A 21,134-nucleotide genomic window follows, 5' to 3' on the forward strand; every position below is an offset into this window, starting at 1 on the left:
TGAAGTGTTCTGAAGGCAATGAATGAATGGGGGCAATATCATTATATATTCCACATTTTAATTATCCTGAGAAAGCCATTATTAAGAACCTATTTTATTTTGCAATAAAAGTAATATGACTCTTACGTTAAATAGACATTAAAGACATTTGTATTTTGGAAGAAATGATTAAGAACTCAATTACATGTGGCCCTAAATAAAGAGAAATAAACAGATGTCCTCTCTGTCCTCTGAAAGCTAGAAACTTAAAGGCTTATGAGGAAACCAATAACCAAATAAGATATCTTAAACCTGTCCCCTGCATTTAGCAATGGAAAATGCGTAAAGCTGATATGGAAGTATCTTCTTTAACGAACTATAACACTTCTATAGCATCTCTATTAAAATATAAACCAACCAACCAAGAAACAAAGCCACGAATGTGGCTTTCATTTTTTTAAAAAAATACATCTACTCCGCACTTATCGGCATGGTTATATTCCAAAGACCAGGTTGTTATGCAAAAATGGAGGATGATCACTCAGATCCCAAAATATTACGTGGGACATATATGTCCCTCTGGACTTGAGAGGTGGAAAATGTAGGTAAGTGCTATATGTCCCACTGGGCAGGAAAGGATTACTGCCAGATATACATTGTTAATGTGCAAAATAGTCGGATAGTGAATTTTTACTGTTGTCATATAATGCCGGATAATGATGTAGTTGATAAGAGGGGAGTAGGTGTAGTTAAAAAGGCCAGATGGAAGAATAGACTTCCTCATCTGGTAATCAAGGAGATTAAGATACAAGTCCACTAATTTTTTGCTTGTGTTTTAGCCTCAAACGCACTCTGAAATGAATCACTGCTAGTCTAAGTGACTTCCCATAGTGCTCTATTTATCAGCCACCTAAGAAAGACACAATTATCTTTTATTGCAATCAGGTAAGGTTGCATTTTAACATATGACCATCCCTTTGCTTTTGATACCGCAGTTGTGGAAAGGTGATGAGGAAGAGAAGAAGTGATATGGAGGTGGGGGAATGCGGACTCTATGCCTCTAAATTTCCCGCTGTATTTCATCAGAACCTATCATCTACTGATTTTACAGCAAAACTTGTGAAAGCTGGAACCTGCATAAAGTGGGAAACCTGTCAGAGAAGCAAAACTCAAGTAGTTTTCCACTAAAATGAGAGACAGAAAAGTGGTAAGGCTGCACCCTGTCAAAGACTGGAAACTTGTAAGACCCAGAAAAACAAGGCAGTCCCACTGAGTTCCAGCTCTCACAGTTTTCACTGTGCGTAGCCCACAGCTTTCATAAGACATACGCAGAAGGAGAATCTTTCACACACGATCGCCTTGACTGTTCAAGTTAATGAAGAGGAGACAGAACCCATGAAAACAATGGTAATCAAGAAAATAGCACTGGACTCTGGAAAGCGTATGTGCCAGTTCTTCTACTGATAGATAAGAGTGTTGTAAACAGAGCTCGAGCTTTGGAATTCAAGGGGCTGTGTTGCATCCAGATTCTACAGCTGTGTAACACTAGGCATTAAGACCGTCCACTTCAACTTTTGTAGACTCCTCACCCATCAACACATTCCCAAGTAAATACTTTACATCCCCCAAATAGACCTTCCCCTGGTTTACCAATTTCAGTCTCTTGCAAGTTTAGACACTGTCAGTCCCTAAGGGCTTAAATCAGCTCTGGTGAACTGATGAAATTGTATACCTAGACCTTCCACCCTGAGGACTAACTGACCAATTCCACCTGAATAGACCTGCCCGGTGCAGTGGTTAAGTGCTACAGCTGCTAACCAAAAGGTCGGCAGTTCAAATCCACCAGGCACTCCTTGGAAACTCTATGGGAGCAGTTCTACTCTGTCCTATAGGGTCACTGTGAGTTGGAGTTGGCTCCACAGCAACGGGTTTCTTTTTTTTTTTTTTTAAAGCCCTGCCTAGGGAGCCAGCTGGTCTCCCTCTTGACAGAAACTGACTACACTGCAGACAGCACAGACTAGAAACCATTTACATATTCTTCCCTGATATACCCTTACTTCCAGACTGGTTCAAAGCTGGGGAGAGTTGTTGAATGTAGCTGCCTGGTTGACACCCATGCCACAATCCCCAGGCTCTTAAAGCTGTACTGATATGAGACCAGAACTGCCTACTCCCTTACCCTTCCCTCCGAAAAAACTTCTGATCTGCAAATGACATTCTGTAAATTCTGCAAAAGAGCTTTTATGCTCTTAGCCGGCAAGAATACAGCAATAGTAAAATAATAAGGAAATTAAATTGTTAATTGCTCCCAAGGTTGCCCCAAGAAATATGAAGAAAGCAGCACTGAATGTGGCCAGCTAAATCATTTCAGGTAGGTACCTAGGAAGGAGCACTTAGAGAGATTTTACATCCCTAAGACAGCTGTTAATATGCTGAAGCAGAAACTAACTAAATGGTTTCTTGGCGAACAGCAAGAACGAATGTCCTGACTGCACACGTTATCCCTCACATCTTGGAATAGCTCAGGGCTTTAGAATGAGGCTGAATAATAACAAGAAGTAATGGCAAACTTCTGCAACTCCATCACTCCACAACTTTATTCCTCAAAATCTAGATAATAAACAAATCCTTAAAATCGTCTCTGAAGCCAATAACCCTTACCTATTGCCACACTTTGAAGAATGAGTTTGATTTCTGCAGCAATCTTGCCTGAATACTCATTAATTTTACTCATTAAGTATAAAATACATGCTGCTTGGATCATACTGTTTCTCTAGTTATACAATCTGAGCTTTGAAGGTGAGGACCCAGAGCATTTATGCAGCAACTAAGGAAAAGGTGAGCAGACACTTGGGGACTTACTTTGGGACGGCAGCCCAAGTCTTCTTCAACCGATAAATGGAATTAGACTGTAGTGCCGAAACGATGGCCCTCAGGGAGGAAAAATTCTTCAGGATTCTACACTCCTGTAGGGCGAATGATTAAGACATAAAAGGCATTTAAATATCAATATTGCAGTGAGTTGGTGGTTTCCTGTTTTAGAGGTATCACAGCTGCTATGAATTCTTACCACTAAACAGGCAGCTGTATAAATACTGAACATCAAAAAATGGCTCCTTACTCCCACCCCAGTCACCGAAACATTTTATAGATTTTGGCATGCTATGCTTGTTTTTCTCTCTTTAATATATTTTTTTGCGTTGTTGTTACAGTTTTATAGTTTCCAGCTTGCCTAGTAAAAACACTAACGGAGGTGCGTCTGCAGAGCTATGTTAGAGAAAGCAAACTTTCTTCTGCTGAAAGCACACAGATGCCCTAAAGATACACATGAAAGATCACTGTATCCTGTAGACCCACAAAGTGAACAGGGCAGCAGCCACTCTGAGGTCAGAGAGTATCGAACATCGCATGACCAAGCCCGTGTCCAGAGAGCTGTATGTAACTTGGCAGTAAAAGCTCACCACAAGTTGAACCTTGGCTTTTATGCTCTTAGCCAAGAGGGAGTATTTTTATAGACATTCATTTTGTTTCAAATTGGCTGGCCCCACAACCATAAACATTCTCAAACACCTTGGTACTTCAATGCTTTCAAAATAATGTGAGTTTTCAAAACAAAATTCATTTTGGCACTGTTTTAAAATAAACTAGAAAGAGAACAGGAAACATTTTAGATGGCATATTCTGGGGTAAAGAGAAAGGCTCTCCGCTCCTGAGCCTTAAGCTACAATGTGGAGCCCAGAGTATGAGCAGTCAGTGACCTTGGGCATCAAAGTCCTACTGAATGAATGACGGGGACAGCAAAACAGGGCATTGAGAAAGTGGCAACAAGAGGGAGAGTGAGCCATGCCTTACGTCAAAGGAGATGATTCACATACAAGCAACCCAGAACTACAACATATCCAGTGTGTATAAGCAAGTGTACTGTATGAGCAAGTATTTGGCTTTGTGCAGAGCATCTGGGACAAGGGGTCCCAGAGCGGTTCAGCATAAATGCACATTGCTTAAGAGGATCAGCTCATGAAGTAATGCAAACCCTGAATTTGGCGGAAGAAGAGCATTCTCTAACTTAGCACGGCTAAGTTAAAACTCTGCCAAACAAACCAACTCCCAAATATTTTCTTTACTTTGTAAAAGTCACGCCTGCCTTCTTCTTCTTCTTCTTTTTTTTTTTTTGAATGCCCCAGTGTCCTCCTCCCCTTGTCCTTATTTAAAAAGAAAGCTCTGAATTACAGTCAGTCTGGACACCGAGCCCATGTGTACACGGTTCAACAAAGGTTCAGAATCTAAAAGTTATGTTCTAAAAATCAGGAAACTTGCAATAAATAAATATTTCATGCAAATTATAATAACCATATGGAACACATTATTCAGAAAGAGGCTTAAGCTAAGTGTTTAAATGCATCTGGTCCCATTTCTGGAAAAGGAAGTATCTTCCAAGATATGTGATGCAAATGTAGAAAAGTAGTATTAAGGCCAGTCCAAGAAAACATAGTCATATTAGGTCAGAAATCTCTTCTATGTATAAAATTGTTATCATTTTTCAAACAGGCCCTCAAGAGAAACTGACTGATTAATGCAGAAACCGTAAAAATAAGTCTTGGCAGACAACCACCTATGAGTTTCATTATTTTAATAAGTTGCACTGCACAATTTCAAAGACTAAAACATGCTCAACACTAAAAAACATTATCACCAAGAGTAAGGACCCATGGCTTTTGGTACATGCTGTGGGATTTGGAATACGCTTCAAAGTATTCAGCCTGTATTTCTTATTATTACCTAAATGCACAACTTATGTTTAACCTGGGCCAAAGGTCACTGTTTGAGCCACAGTGTCCTACACACACACACTATATTCTTTCTATAGACTTTATTAGCAGTTGAATGGATGGATTAGGGGTAGGTAGAGCATTTTCTTTTGAGAAAATGTAAAGGGCTATAAATGCTATGGCATTTATGGCAAAAAATATTTTCTTATACTTCTAAGAAGTCAGAGGACTTCCATGCTGTATCACACTCTATCAAAACTTCTTTAGTAGCTCTTACTTCTTGAGAAATAAGCTCAATTCAGAGTAGGAGAAATGTAAGTTGCCTAAGACCCTCTTTGTTTCTTGCTCATTTTTTTCACAGACAAAAATGTCTATGGCTAATAGACCACATGAAGACCCAATACAAGGCAAATTCTCTGGCACAAATATGTCCTTGCTCTTTAATCAAAGGCAACAAAAGATACTGTGAAAGACATAGGTATTATGTCCTACAGATTTGAGCTTTAATGGGGGAAAAAAATGGGATAGAAAGCAAAATGTGTTTTTGTTTTTTTGTTGAGGTTTGACCCATATAGCCCACGTTGTGTTGTTGATAGGTGTCACTGAGTCAATTTCGACTCATAGCAACTTCATGTGACACAGTAGAACTGCCCCATAGGGTTTTCTAGGCTGTAATCTTCGTGGGAGCAGACTGCCAGCCCTTTCTCTCATGGAACCACTGGGTGGACTCAAACTGCCAACCTTTCAGTTAGCAGCTGAGTGCTTAAGTATTGCTCCACCAGTGTTCCTCATATAGCCTATAACACAGACTAATAAGAAATTTACATAATAATTATTTTTCAAAATCACTCTTAATTGCATAGCTTTTACTGATACAATTTCTTCTGTCTAGAAAAAACATACCCTCCCCAACCTTTAAATGCCCAAGATCCTACCTATTATTCAAAGTTAAATTTGAATGTCGCCTCATCCAGGAAGCCTTTTTTGATCACCCCATTCAGAAGTGGTCTCTCCCTCCTCCACTTTCACAGAACTGCCCAGGCTGAGATAATCCCAGTGTGGTGTGGCTTCCTTGTTTGACTACAAGCTCCTGTAGGGCCAAATCAATTGTGTGCAGTCCTATGAATATTAGGAGCTCATGAAATATTTGCTAACTCAACACTGTTCAAATGTTCTCGATCATGAAATAAGCTGCTGCTTAGTGAAGGTCATATGGTATGTGGGAATCAGATCCAGGATCTAATACTCAGCAGAACATAGTTCAGGCCTAGGAATACACTTCTCCCCTCCAACTTCAGGTCTAAGGCCTTCAGAAAGGCCCCAGATTAATAAGAAATCTGTGTAAGCTTCTCAGTACTTCAGAAAAGAGATCAGGGTTCTGAGAAGGTACCGGCTCTTCTGCTTCTAAGTACTTGAGAAGCACACAGGTAATAACTCTGGGCTGAAGAGCAGCGTTTGACACTCAGACCTTCGGTTTATATTTCCTGAACATGGGGCAGAGAACGATACTCTGTGGTAAATACAAAGGAAAAAGGAGACAGAATGTCTTACCCTGGAGAAGTGAAAGTATGGGGCCCACAAGCAGGAAAAAGTGAGTAGGGACCAATTTTTTAAAAAAGGGAAAATAAATAAGCTCCTAAGTTAAGAAAAGCAACTTTCCTCCTTACTTTGAAACAATAACAAACTCAATGAACTCTCAAATACAGACTGCCTTTCAAACAAATGGCTAAACCATTTAAACGGAGTGCTAGAATTGTCTCCAATATCTACTAAGCATGAAGAATATTTTTTAAAAGACACTTGCATGAGCAATGTTAATCCACTTCTCGATGATTTTGGCTCGCTGCTGAGTTTTGAGTTCTTTGCCTCCTAGGATGGTGCTGACAACACATTTGGTGAGGGTATTAAACTGAGAGATGGTAGCCCGGATTGTAGGAGCCAAATGTTTGTTTTCCTTCTTATCCCTTTGAGACCAGATGCAGCCCAGGCAGTGGTGAGGCACCACTTTCTTGAATAGTTGCTAGAACAAAAGAGGAATTGACTTTAATGATAGCATAGACATTTCACATGGCAAAGCATGTCATCTGGGTCACCCGTAAATTGGTATTTGGTGAACAGATAAATAATCCTTTTCCACTTGATTTGCCTCATGGTGTTCATTTCAACAGACAAAAGTAAATAATATATTAATTGATCAGAAAAGGCCACATGTTCTTAAATCTGCTGAACAGAGCAAACTAACACAATGGCCAAAAGAAACTAAAGTAACCTAAAACATTTTGACTTTTCTGTCCTGCAAGGAAAGTCAGGTGAAATCTGTATTACCAATCAATAATTTTGAAATCAGAATCACATGCATGGTGTATTGGCCATGAATTGTCTATAAGGCATACAGGTGCTCCACAACCATCTGAAAAGTGAGCCACAGAAAGGCACCAGATGCAACACGCACCAATGGCACAAGTTCATGTTATTCAAAATGAAGAAAACCAGGAGCAGACACATGGGAAACTATTCCACATCACAGAGTAAGAGGAAGAAAAAGGGTTTAAAGTCCCGTTTCCTGGCCTTTTCCTAGAGGAAATAACCAATGAAAGTTTCCCTCTTCTTGTGGAACAACAACAAAAAATTGTTGGGCAAGTCAGATTCTGATTGGTACAACAATTCAATATAAGTTGTACAGGGGTTTGTTTAAAAGCGAGAACACCAGCATTTACTTTATATAGACTATCTGATTTATTTCTAATATCTTATTTGCATGCTCATTAGATGGAAACTCTGCCACTTTTCTATCTGCTTTCTCTAAAGTGGTAAGTGCAAAAGAGCTAAAACCATTGTGATAATCCGTAATAGTCATCTTTTCTGTAACTGTTATTTACCAACTAACGTTGAGCTAGGAAATGTGACGGACGTAATCAACTATGCACTGCTAATGAAAATATTCAAACTCCAAAAGTATCGGAAGCACACATGGAAATGAGCTGCCAGATAAAGCTACATGTAGATTTAGTGAATTAATTTTATCCTAATTTATACTTTCACCCCTTTACAATCCTCCAAATAAACAGTTGAGATCCTGAAATATTTATGAGTGTAAAGGGAGAGAAATACCCATGGAATGAAGTAGATTCTGTTTCACCAGGATTAGAATTCTTATTTCCCCCTGTGTCTTGAGCTCCAAGTAAAAAGTACCTTCACCCAGACCTGCTAGAAGAGCTCAGGCCTGAATTATTCATATGATTGATTCAAGTCACATCTTAAGCCTGCATTTACAGGCAAAGCCTCTCTCAAGGATTCCAAAATACTTAAAACAAATCACATAACCCCACTGCCCTCCCCGGGCCACCAGCACTGTCACTGCCCCACGTTGTAAATGGAAGGACATCTGCGGTACACAGAGAGCACGTACTGCATCCATATAGGTCAGCTGCTCCGCCACAAGATCTTCCGAGAAGAACGTGAATTCTGCTGGCCCTCCACCCTCCGGTTCCTCTTCCTCCTCCAGGCTGAAGGAAATGGTATTGAGAAGCCCATCTGTTCAAGTATGAAAAAAATTAGTATCTTGGTGCCACCGCAGATGACCTTGCTTACAGAGTCAAACTGAACTTTCACTTAGGAAGAGGAGGGCAAATCCTTCAGAAAACCCATTGGGAGAGAACAGAAAGCACAATAAACCTGATTTTGAAGTGGAGCTCTTCTTAGTCTCTGCATGTTCTTAGATTTTTATCGAGCTCAGACGCCTCGTGCAGGTACTTTGCCAAACCACTTGTTCCTAGGTCTAGGACAGAGCCAGGGCAGGCAAAATCCAGGGAAGCAAAGCAGGGATTGTATTTAGAGGGTTGCCCACAAACCCTCTGACAGCTCCTGAATCAATCCAACTAATTCTCAAAGTCCAACCCCGCAACTCTTAATAATGGGGCCACTTATAACCAGGAATGTGAAAGGCCCAGGCATGAGGACAGCCTAAGCTTTGGGGGATGGGATGAGCCACTTTAGTGTCAGAAATGCTAATGAAGTTCCAGAATTCACAAAATGTTCAGAGTAGCTTTCAGCTTCCACCTGAAATTAAGTCTGTGTGAAGTAGTGGTTAAGGACTCGGCTGTTAACCGAAAGGTTGGCAGTTTCGAACTCACCAGCCTCTCCATGGGAGAAAGATGTGGCCATCTGCTTCCTTAAAGATTTACAGCCTTGGAAACCCTTTGGGAAAGTTAAACCCTTTGGGGAGGTTCTACTCTGTCCTATAGGGTCACTATGAGTTGGAACAGACTCATGCCAACAGGTTTAGTTTTTTGTTATGAATTCAACTGAGCCTTATTATAGATAAGGTCATCGATCAGAAAATTATATAGGACACAGCCTAAATAAGTTGAGAGAAAATCACTCCCAGGAGTCTGAATAAAAAGCTGAAGGAATATGGACTAGAACCTCGGGTTTCCAGTTGGAAAGACTGTAGAATTGGGGGAAGTCTGACTTGACTTCCCAGCCTCCCTTCTCTGGAACCTTTCTTGGGTTGTTCCCCAACATTATCTTTCTTCATACTCCTGGCTCTCTTTCCTGTCGAACGTATTCTCAGGGGAAAAAATCCAGTTGCTTCAGTTTCATCTTAGCATAAATTCAAATCGATGTGCTACTACTCCCCCAGACTGTTTATATTTTTAAGGCTTTTCCCTCTTTCTTTGTAGAATAAAAGCCTTACAGGCATCTTGGAACAAGTTGGGGTGGCCTTTTCTCAGTTTTTCAAGTAGGGGGGGTGCCGAGGGTAGAACCTACATCACTTCCCCTGTTGTGGCACCATGTGGGTACCTGCCTACTCTGGTGACAGGTATGTGATCAAAGGATGACCCCCCTCACCCTTGAGTTAAAGATACTGACACAAATAGGGTTGAGTTGTGACTGAAGAAAGTAGGAGGGGATCACATCCTGCCTCCAGGCTTTGAATCGATTCAGTCACGGCCAATAAAACAAAACTGAAACAGACCCCAATTTTTATCATTCGAATGATCTGGAACAATGACTAGAATGGGAACAGGAGACTCAGAAGAGGCGTAGTGAGACCCTTCAGGTACCTGATGAGTGGGACTGGATTACTGGCAGGACTGCGGAGAGCGACACACATTTAAAGTGGCGCAGTGGATGCTGTCTTTGAACGGGGCACCTCTATTTCCGACTCTGCTCAAAATCCAATGGGCAAGAGATCTGTTTGCTATGCAGTGTGTATGCTCCCCTTGTTTTCTAAGAGGAAATTAGGTCTCTAGCAGAGCTTCGATCCGTAATTTTTCCCATTCCAGTTATCATTCTGAGATTACCCAAATTTAAAAAAAAATTCTGGTCTGTTCCCATTTCGCTTCCTCAGTTATGACTAAACCGGAAAGAAGCAGTTCAAAGCCCTCCTCCAGGTCCAGAACACAGTCCTCCTCAAGCTAAAGGAAGCGAAGAGCCCATCATACAGAGGACCTTACGCCATCTGATTTCGCCACTTTTCTTCCACACAACTCTTCTACTCTCTCATTCCGTGGAGGAATCAGAAATTTTAAATTCCAAACACAGGTTCAGAATGGGCTTCTCATTCTTCTTGCTAGCTATCACATAAATATATTCCAATCATTCTGCAGTGCAGAAACTAATCCACTTTGGCCAAGGAAGCTATGTGCTAATGCTTGATGTTCTCATTCATTCTTTCAGCACACACATAGTGGCCCTGCTATGTATTAGAATGTGGGTGTGCCTGAAGATTACATGGCCCTTTCCCTGTAGAGGCCTAGTCTGTGTCTTCGTTGTTTCTGCTTTGACTCTCTCCCTGAGATAAGTAAGTGAAAACTTTTGAAAAGCATAGAGGAGAGCTAGGTAGAATTAGCACATGGGTACCAAGCTCCTAAAACTTATTAACGACTCATGAAGTTAATAAACAGAGAGTTTAGAGATTTTTTTATTAAAATTTTTCAAACTGAGAAAAAATTCATTCTTAAGATATTGCCTAAAAGCCTTCCCAAAGTTAGGCAGTCCCCCTCACCCTGCCACAGCCTGCCAAATGAGTGCTGCCTTCCAGTCCCTGGATTGGAAACAATGAACGACTGGTCCCACTGGTTCCCCAATTAGGCCTGGAGCCAGGGGCAGCCCCCGTGGGGGGAGTTGGGCTCCAACACAGACACAGCCTTTTGCACTCCAGCACAAAGACAGGCCGGGAGGAGGGGGGCCTAAAGGGAGCTGAGGGCCAGCAGCTGGAGGAGTGCCCCTGGTATTCAAACATTCCCAGGAGATGAAGTCATCTGAGATATAGAGTACTTGGTAGCCAGCTTCTAAAGATGCAATTGCATCTCCCCCTCTTTCGTTCCCCATGCCTAAAAAATTCAACAGGTACTGTTTGGAATTTAAGGTTATTTCCTTTGGCACTGATGCAGCTTCCCTTATCGGTGTTGGGGAACCATTTCCTCTCCTGCACTGGGGAAATCAGGCATCATTTCAGGGAAATGCCTGTCAAAAGCTCCAGGTGGGTCACCCACCATGGCAACCATCACCCAGTGCACCAGTGAGGTATAAAACATCATGCTGGGAGCCTGTCCTAAGCTCTTTCTGGCTTTCTTTAAACCCTGATAGTTTCAAGCACCCCACGACCTACAGTCATGGCGCTTCCTTTGTCCTTGAAAACAGGCAGTTGATTCCTCAAATAGGAAAAAACAGCCACAGAAACTTCCTTTTAATGAGGCCATTAGAGACTTTACTGCAATCTGCCCTGGCAGGGGAAAGATTACCGTGGTGCTTTCTATGTGGAAGCAGAACACCTTTTCCAAGCTTATGTGAGGGCAGGAGCAGAAATGGATTTAATTCCTTGCCTGCTGAACAGGGGCCAAATCATTTGTGGTGGATTTTCATTTGATAGAAGCAGCAAATCCAGCTATCCCTGGCATCTGTTGGCAAGGGAAGGTAAAAAATCACCAAGGAGACCTCTTCTCTATAGTAATGGAAGCCATGGAAGATTATACAACTTCTCTGAGCCACAGTTTCCTCATCTGTAAAATGAAGGAGACCCAAGAAGTGGTCTTGAAAATCCCCTTCTTTGCTCAAAGACTCTACGATTAATGCCTTGAGAACTTTACACCCACCCCAATCCTCCAGAAGCTTGGCCTTCTGAGGGAAACCAAGGTCTCTTATTCAACAAGGGCAGGGAGGACAAGTACAGGAGGTCAGAGATCACAAGCTAGGCAAAGCAATCAAGTACTCACTGTCAGTTTCCACTTCTTGCTTCTGAAACTGCTCTAGGAGATTTTGTGCTCTTCTCTCTGGGTCAGAGCCTGGCATCATCCTTTTGAGATAATCCAGCAGTTTCTGCAAGCAAGGGAAGTGAGGGGGCTCTCGGAAGTCTTCTGCGCACTGGTCAAGCCAGGCCCTCAGGATTGAGGCGATTGCACTGAGAAAGAGAAATGGAGAGTCACTGCACTCAACTGGCTGTGGGGGCTCAAAGCAAGCCCTGGACACCACCTATTCCAGGCGGGCTCCAGGAAAACGTGAGCAGATGGTCAACAGATAATTTGTCCAAGAGTTCCTGGCAATGTCAATGAAGTTAAGGCACTTGAAAACAAGCTGACTACAATTTACTATTTTCAGTGGTGGTCTTGAAGGGAGGGCCATGGGGAGGGCTGATAATGTTTAAGAACAAAAACCCTAAACTTCGGAAAAACACATATATGGCAAAAAAAAATACATGCAGCAAAGGACTTACAAGTCGAGGCAACTTCAAAGCAATCTATGCACAACTGGATTATGAGGTTTTCAATTCTGAATTTGCTCAAATCAGAGACCACAAAATCTACCATACTAATATTTTAGGAAATAACTGACTGCCAGTAGGCCATAAATCCATCTGATGAAAGTGAAGTTCCTGGGTTTGGAAAAGATTAACTGCATAAATTTAATTTTATAAAGCTTACCAGGGTTTCAGCATGACCATCAAAAATGTCCTCACAAATTTATCCATTTGTTTCTCAAATTACTGGAGGAGAATATGTTTCATGTTTGAGGAACAGTATGGGTAGAGAAGTTAGGTCTTTGAAAGATAGCTATGTGAAGAAACGCTTGATAAGCAAATCCATCTCGAAGGCTGTATTTCCCTTGACAGCTCTGAGGGTCACACATGGGGTCCAACTTAAGTAAACCAAGGTCCCAGAGCAAAGGAAATGGCACAGTCACTGTGGGTGCACAGCTCCCTCCAGACATGTTACTAGCAACACAAGTACGTTGTCTTTAGGTCAGGGGCAACCTCTCACTCAAGGACAAGCACAAAGAGCTGAATGACAAAAAGGATAGAATGCTTTGAGTGCTATGATTCTACGCTTCACATTCAAAGAGGGCTTCACAGACACTCCTGGGTCAGGCACATGCCGGACTGTGTCCCATGGAGAATAACAGTACTTTGGTGTCTCCATAGCCAAGGCATCTTCACTGACAATGGCATCCAGATGACAGAAACTATAAACTAATCAATATATGTTTTGTCAACAGAGATGTAACACCTGATCTTAGCTAAAGACCTAACTACTAGTGCTGACCGAATTTCTTCATCACGAACAAAATTTTAGCCAAATTTAAAAATTATTATCATCTACTTTGGAGCCCTGGTGGCACAGTGGTTAAGAGTTCGGTTGCTAACCAAAAGGTCATCAGTTCAAATCCATTAGTCGCTCCTTGAAACACTATGGGGTATGGGGCAGTTCTACTCTGTCCTATAGGGTTGCTCTGAATCAGAATCGACTCGACAGCAACAAGTTCGGTTTTTAGATTTCACACCAAGGAGCTGGGCTGTAACGGAGGCACAAATGTGACGAAAGTTAATTTAACACCTAACTTGGAATTAAAGTACAAACAGAAGGAAAATAAATTTGTTAACTGTTTTTATTCATATATATATATACATCTAAAGGAGATGATATAAAACCATGAAATAAAAGTTGAAATTAAAAAGCATGGAAATAATTCAAGACGAAGTCTTTAGTCTAGATTAAATAAAATGATAAAGATTTCATTCCCTTCTAGAAAGCTAGAAGAAATGAGTCTGGGCTTCTGAAATTATCTAAAAACAAAACATAAAATGAAATCAATAAACTATTTTTGAGGACACATACATAGCATTCATTACTTCTCCTTCTTTCACTAAAACCATGTATCATTAATTGAAAAAGAAAACAATGATGGAACATTCTAATACTTGATTTTTATAAGGAATGTGACTTTCTGTATGGATAATTTCCCTTATTTCCTAGTAAACACTGAATCCGGAACTGTGGTGGGCAATGGGGGGGAATAGCCTAGAACATTGGAAAGCCTGACATTTATACACATCAGACTGACTCTCAGAACAGTTATGCACTGCACAAAACAGGGATGAATTAATCTAATTAATACTATTACTCATTATGTTCAAACCGGCTTTCTTAGTATTTCAGTGAGAAAATACTCTTCCCATGACATTGACAGAAAAACAGATATGGAGAGGTGAAGTAGTAATTCACACTACACAGTGAAGAATCAAAAAAAGTATCAGTTTAACAACCTAATGACCCCTCAGCGTTTCAAAACTTTAAAGGACATCCATAATTCAAAGAACCTATAATTCATAATTATAGGTAAAAGACAGTGATATTAACATATTATGTACTCCTTTACCACCCATAATTGTTAGTTAGTTTTAAAATTATACATCTGATTACTTATTGAGGGGAAAAAAAGTATTATAAATGTATATAAACTAAAAAAGCACAATATCTGCTCCTACTTCATTCTTATCTCATCCTCGTGACCTTTTGTTAACAGTTTGGTGTATCTCCTGCTAGGCTCTCCTGTGGAGCTATATATATATATATATATATATATATATATATATATTTTTAACTATATAATTTGAAATATACATATAATATGTATATACATATAAACATTTTTTTTCCACTGAACAATATGTTATAGACACCTCTCCATTCACTACCTCTAAAAACCAAAATCAAATCCACTGCTGTCGAGTCGATTCCAACTCATCGCAAGCTTATAGGACAGAGCAGAACTGCCTCACAGGGTTTCCAAGGCTGTAAGTCTTTAAGAAGCAGACTGCTGCATCTTCCTCTCACAGAGCGGCTGGTGGTTTCAAACTGCCAACCTTTTGGTTTAGCAGCCTAGCACTTTAACCAGTGTACCACCAGGGCCCTCACTACCTCTAGATCTACCTTATTGTTTCTTATACTTACACAGAATTCCACCGCATGGATACACCATAATCAATGTTAGAATTCTTCCACTGATGGACAAGTAGTTATTTTCAGGTTCTCACGATTATAATTACAAAAGTTGTACATTTGTTCACATCTCTGTGTACAGTACTTGTGTGTGTGTTTCTATAGGGCAGACCATGGAGAACTTACTTCCATGAGAGGTGCAGCCTCTGAAGGTCTGGGGCACTTCTAAAGAGAAACCTTAGTCCATATTAGACCAGGCCTTGGACAGACATCTTGTTCTCCTCAGTCTGATGTTTTCAACTAGCTCTGCTAATCCGCTCATTTAACCTTTGTGACAGTGACCTTCCCACAGCTTAGCCTAAGGTTTTCAAAGTTTGCCACAAACTCAGACACTGACTTAGCCAGAAAAAAAGCATTTTCACACAAAATAGGAATGAAGGGTGAGGAAGAAGGAGAAATAGAAAAAGGAAAAAAAAAAAAAACAAAACACCTACACAAACAGCACAATGCAGACCCCTGCCCTCCTATCAGCAGAGTATTTATCGGCGTGCCAGGGCCTTTCTGGAAAAGCCTGGATATGTGCCCAGAGCTCACAGTGGCTTTATGTTTGCCAGTCCTGGGGAGAAACTTTTCATTCTTGATAGACTAAGCAGCAGATACAAATGTGAAACTTTTAAGATTTCAAAAAGGAAAGCAAAATCACAAAGCCACAATAGCGAAAACCACGACAGAGAAAATCATGACTGGCCGATGGCTTTCCCGTCTTACCCTTCCTGGCTCTGTCCTCAAGATCTAACCCACATTGTAGCCAGGACAGAGTGGGACAATGTAAAGAACCTTACTACTGAAGGAGAATCCTGGTTTGAAGTCACAAATTTACAGGAAAGATGTGACTGTTAGACTAGAGAAGCTAAGTGGCTATGTGCACAGAATGAAGGAGGAGGAGGCCTGGAGAAGGCAAACCCTATTCCTCATGCTGGCTGTGCCTACCTGTGAACCAAGGGAGCAAGGGAACTCCACTGACCCTTACTTGTCTTCATCTACCTGACAACGATCAGTTATGATTTCAAATGACATAATGTCAATAAAGATATTTTGAGATACTGAGAAACCTAGTTTTTTTTTTAGCAATCTTACAACTACTTATCATAAATCACAGAAGGAAGGGACTGAAGAAAGTGAAATGGCTCAGTAAAAATCCATCAGCACTCATGGAAATCAACTCAAAGAATTTGCCACACATCACACAAAGGATGATGTAGAATACAACCCATGACAGAACACGCATGGCTCCAGGCAATCTCTGTGAACAAACACTGCATATACCTCATGTGCTACACAGTCACGCACACACAGCCCATCCCCACCCCACTGTCCCACCCACCAGGCATCCTCCCTGGGACAGATACCGTGCAAATCCAGGGGCACTTTACTAAACAGTTTGTAATAAAAACTGCAACAGCTGACTCTTGAATGGCTTTTAAAGACTTAAAAAGTGAATTCCAAAACAAGATGGAAAGATTAAGATTGTGATGTAATCTAAATTCAGGGAAAAAGTTCCCTTATGAATGTAATGTCTGACAGGTTATAAAGAAAAACTTCTCAGTCCAAAAGGAGGGTGCTCCTAAGTAAGCCGGTTGGGTAGGTTGCCATGGGGCTGGGACCCAAAAATGATAGCAGAGGAGAAAACTAGGATTTTATTTTCTACCTCAGGCATTCTTGGCAAGTTTGTGCACAACTTTGCAGTGTGTCAGCCTTTTTCAATTCACTGTGATGATTCACAGGAGAAGGAAGACATACTCAGTGTCCATGTGTGGAACCGACTGATGCAGCTTCTAAGGCTTTTCTTCTAAGAAGACAGACCCCTGGGTAGAATTAACACATTAATTATACTAATATTTATTGAGTACCCTTTATTTTCCAGATTTGCAAAAATGAAGTATTTGTGTGATGAGAAGAGCCCAGGGTCTCCTGGGAGCATTTAACCTCAGAGGGAGCTGACCAGGTCAAGCTATAGGGAGGACCTCCCTGAGGAAATAATGTTAAAAATGAGATTTCAAGGATAAGGAGGAGTTAGCTAGGCGAAGACTCCAGGGCAACAGCATAAGCAAAGTTCCTGAGGTGGGAGGGAGTGAAACCCTTTCAAGGGACTTAAAGAAAATCTACTTGAAGAATACAAAGAGCTGGGGGACAGTGCTTGATAAAATTTGCTATACTCATTTTTATTCCTTAGCCAATCGTAAATCACACTTAACAACACCTGAAAAGAAGGTACTAGACAGATACCTTGGTTGAGAGGCACAGGAAGAGAGTACAAAACTCGTAGCCATCCTCAGGGATCTTCAAGCACACAATGCAGAGCAGGAAGAAATGAGGTAAAGATTTATGCACAAACCGCAGACTTTTTTTTAACGCATGCAGAGATTTCAGGCAAATGTACTAAATCATGCTAAAATCTCATAGGTGTAAGCATAGTTCTAAGAACTGATAAAATGTGTAATCAAAACTTTTCTAAATATGAAGTCATCTCCCCATGATGTATAACCTCCAAGCCAAGAAAGAGGATTATTATGATAAAAAGCATCATGCTTGATAAAGTAGATGGTCGCAAAAAAGAGGAGGACCCTTGAGGAGATGAACTGACACAGTGGCTACAACGGGCTCAAGCATAACAACAATTGTGAGGATGGCACAGGACCGGGCAGTGTTTTGTTCTGTTGTACACAGAGTCACTATGAGTTGGAACCACCTTGGCAGCAACCTGACAACAACAATAACATAATAAAAAGAGTAACTCTATTCATTCAGAGCTCCTTTCCTTCCCCAGAATCTATTTAAAGATATAATGATATATTGTGCTTTATCATCAACAGAAGATAAGATATGAAACCATTTTTCAAAAGCAGCAAAATATTTTTCTATTTTAGGACATTCTGCAAAAAGGGGATCCTTTCCTCGCGGAGATAACAAAAAGGTACGATGTCTACAGAGGGTGGGTCTTTGAAGTAATGTGGCATAGGACATTTGCCAAGCCCTGCAGTTGGGAGCTAACACACTTTGCCCTTAAGGGAACAAAGACAAAGTGAACCTTGATGCTGTCTCTGAGCTAGGCCCTCTACCTTGTTCTAGCCACAGAGCGGTCTTCCTCTCTTTCAGGGAAGGCTGCCAGAGAAAGACTGGCCTGGAGACCTTGGGCTAGATGGTTTTCCTGATGAAAAGGAACAAAGGAAGGTGCAGAGCTTATTTTTTTTCCCCCCTGGAAAAGATGAAACCATTATTAGCTGGATGGGTCAAGGTCATCTTGCATTGCTTTCTTGTACTTTCCATTATACAATTTCAGTATTACTGGTGAGTAGGGATTAGAACATTGAGAGGGAACATAAAAAGATTCGAAGAAGGGTCTGAGAAGAAAATGTAAACAAAGCCAGAGTCAGCTGGGCACCAGAAGGCAAGGATATGGCCGGGATGCCAGTGAAGGGCCACAGGGTAGCTACAAAAGAGGTGAAAAAGCTCCAAGGCAAGGAGGAGGAAGAAAAAGATCCTGATAGGAAGGATATGCAGAAATACAGAGTAAATATGGGTGGGAGAAGGCACAGTAGGAGATGAGTCCAAAACTAGCTGTTACCCAATGCCAAGGGTGTTTACATACTCGTGCTGGCATCTGAAGGTAAATTTACAGAAATTGAAGAGGGCTATTGTGCACAGACTTAACCAAACCTTATTCAGTGTATGAGTGACAACATTCCATTAGAAAAGGAAAAAAGCTAAGAGGGCTCCTAAATGCCTACTTTTCATGAGTAATATAGCCAATGTAGCTAAGAACATTGTCTCTGAGTCAGACTAACTGGATCCTGGTTCTGTGGCTTACTAAATATAATCTAACCTCTTAATGACTCAGCTTCCTCATCTGTAAAATGGGTATAATGGATCCCTCCTCATATTGTGAGTACTAAAAGAGATAATTCATATAAAGTATTTAGAAGAGACCTTAAAACATAATAAGCTCTCAAAAAATATTAGCTATTTTTATTATTGAAGGACTGGAGTCTGTAAGACTGTAGGCAAGAGAATTGTACATAAGCACTCTACTGTACTTGATAAACTTGTTTCCCATGGCAGTTTGGGTTAACAATTCATGTATACTAAAAAATTGGATAATTAAATAAATGGATAGTGGATGCTGGGAACCAGCTTTCTCGCAGTTGGGCTGAGAACTTTCACATAAGCAAGAAGAGATGGCTAGATTGATCCACGTAGTAATGGATTAGAGTTGGAAACATCAGTAAGAACTCACATTTAATTTAATATTGATACAGATGGTTATACACAGAAATATTTATAGATACATGTATAGTATACACATATACATTTCCTTGCTCTATCAGCTGAGAGGGCCTAAAAGAAATGACACCCTAGTAGCAATGAGCACACCTAGCACCTAAATTTTGGTTTCTAACACCCTTCTCCAATAAAAGGAACCAGTGCTCTTTAACGAAATGGCTGAATCTAGGACTGGGGCAGGAAATATACAAGATGAGCGTGGAGTATCCTGTAGTGCCAAAAAGAAGGTGCTCAAAAAAAAAAAAAAAAAAAAGCCACAACAATGGGAATATGTCAAAGTGACACAAGAGCCAACTAAAGAGCTCCCAACAACCAAAACTGGAAAAATTTGAGCAAGAAAATAAAGTAGTACTCCCCCCCGCAACAAAAAAAAAAAATTCCATGAATCCACACTGATACAAACTAATAGAATAAATTAATCAATGGGGAAGAAAAGTGAAGTCTCCCATCTAGAAGAATTCCAAATCGAGCATGTAAATACTCTGCCCTAAAGAAGGGAGACCATAACTCCCCACTCATTAAGTGCGGTCTGCGCCTAGTCACTTCCTTCCAGAGAGTATAGCACAGAAAAGAAAGAAAAAAATATATCTAATCCTACAGTGAAGAAACCTGACAAACACTGCTGCAGCCAGGTGATCAAGATCAACACGAACAGTCATAAATCATGTTAACAATATTTATATATACCCTTGGTATGATGTGATGAAACTGACACTTTACCTTCGTGACAGTCCTCCCAAACACCCATAAACCCAGTGCAGTTATGAGAAAAACATCAATATAATTCCAACAGAGGGGCATCCTACAAAATACCTAGCCGGCACTCCTCAAACCTGTCAAGATCTCAAAAAGAAGTAAAGTCTGAGACTGTCACAGCCAAGAGAAGCCTAAGGAGACATGATAACTACATGTAACGTGGTATCCTGGAACAGAAAAAAAGGCATTAGGAAAAGACTAAGGAAATCTGAATAAATTATGGACTTTAATAATGATGTATCAATATTGGTTCATTAATTGTAACAAACATACCATGCTAACGTAAGATGATAATAACAAGGAAACTGTGTGGGGGAGGTGTACAGGACCTCTCTGTATTAGCTGTTTTTCTGTAACTCTAAAACTGTTTCAAAAAATAAAGTCTAAGAATAAATACTTAAGAGAAATATTTTCATATTTATCAGAGAAAAAGAAGTAGAGGCTACATTACACAGAGGTTAAGGTTGGGGTTAAACCCCAGCTCTCACTTATTCAGTGTATGACCATGGACATGTTCCTTAACCTCTCTATCTCTCAGGTCCCTCATTTATAAGATAATAATAAATGGAGTTACTATGAGAATTTAAAAAGTATATACAGTACTTAACACAGGGGCTGTTGTTGCTAAGCAGTCAATAAATTCTAGCCACTCACCAAAATGATTTTTCAAAGACCTTGATAACTCATTAGTCCTAATTCCTCACAGTCTAAAAAGGGAGTTTTCATGTTATACATAGGCCTTTAGTAAAAAAGGGTCAGCAGTTCAAATCCACCAGCCGCTCTTTGGAAACCCTAATGATAACAGTAAAAAAAAAATTGTCGAGGTCTTCTAGAATGTTCACCATTACCATGGCACTTCAACTGGTAATGACAGATGCTATAAGACACCAAGAACAGGAAGCAGGCACTCAGATTGCTAGGTCTGACAAATTTGGTCTTCCCTCTTCTTTCCTCACACCCTTCACTCATCTCCTTCTCCAGGAAGCAAGTCTAACTTCTACATTTCTAACAGCTGCTTGGGGACCTTGCTCAGGGTGTCATCCCATAATAAAGCAACAACCAGATTGTT

At 40.6% G+C, this 21,134-nt stretch overlaps 1 protein-coding gene across 2 annotated transcripts in view; it reads right to left on the bottom strand.

Annotated features, from left to right (window-relative positions):
- Window positions 1-21,134, bottom strand: part of RGL1 (ral guanine nucleotide dissociation stimulator like 1) — a 209,696-nt gene that overhangs the window by 43,317 nt on the left and 145,245 nt on the right. For both annotated transcript variants that reach the window (XM_023549193.2, XM_010590951.3), the window contains exons 5-8: window positions 11,969-12,153; window positions 8,158-8,282; window positions 6,553-6,768; window positions 2,842-2,945 (exon numbers count right to left, since the gene is read on the bottom strand). In XM_023549193.2, coding sequence (XP_023404961.1) covers window positions 2,842-2,945; window positions 6,553-6,768; window positions 8,158-8,282; window positions 11,969-12,153 — 630 coding nt within the window. The remainder of the gene's footprint in view (window positions 1-2,841; window positions 2,946-6,552; window positions 6,769-8,157; window positions 8,283-11,968; window positions 12,154-21,134) is intronic.

Source organism: Loxodonta africana, chromosome 25, assembly GCF_030014295.1.
Source record: "Loxodonta africana isolate mLoxAfr1 chromosome 25, mLoxAfr1.hap2, whole genome shotgun sequence".
Lineage (NCBI taxonomy): Eukaryota > Metazoa > Chordata > Mammalia > Proboscidea > Elephantidae > Loxodonta > Loxodonta africana.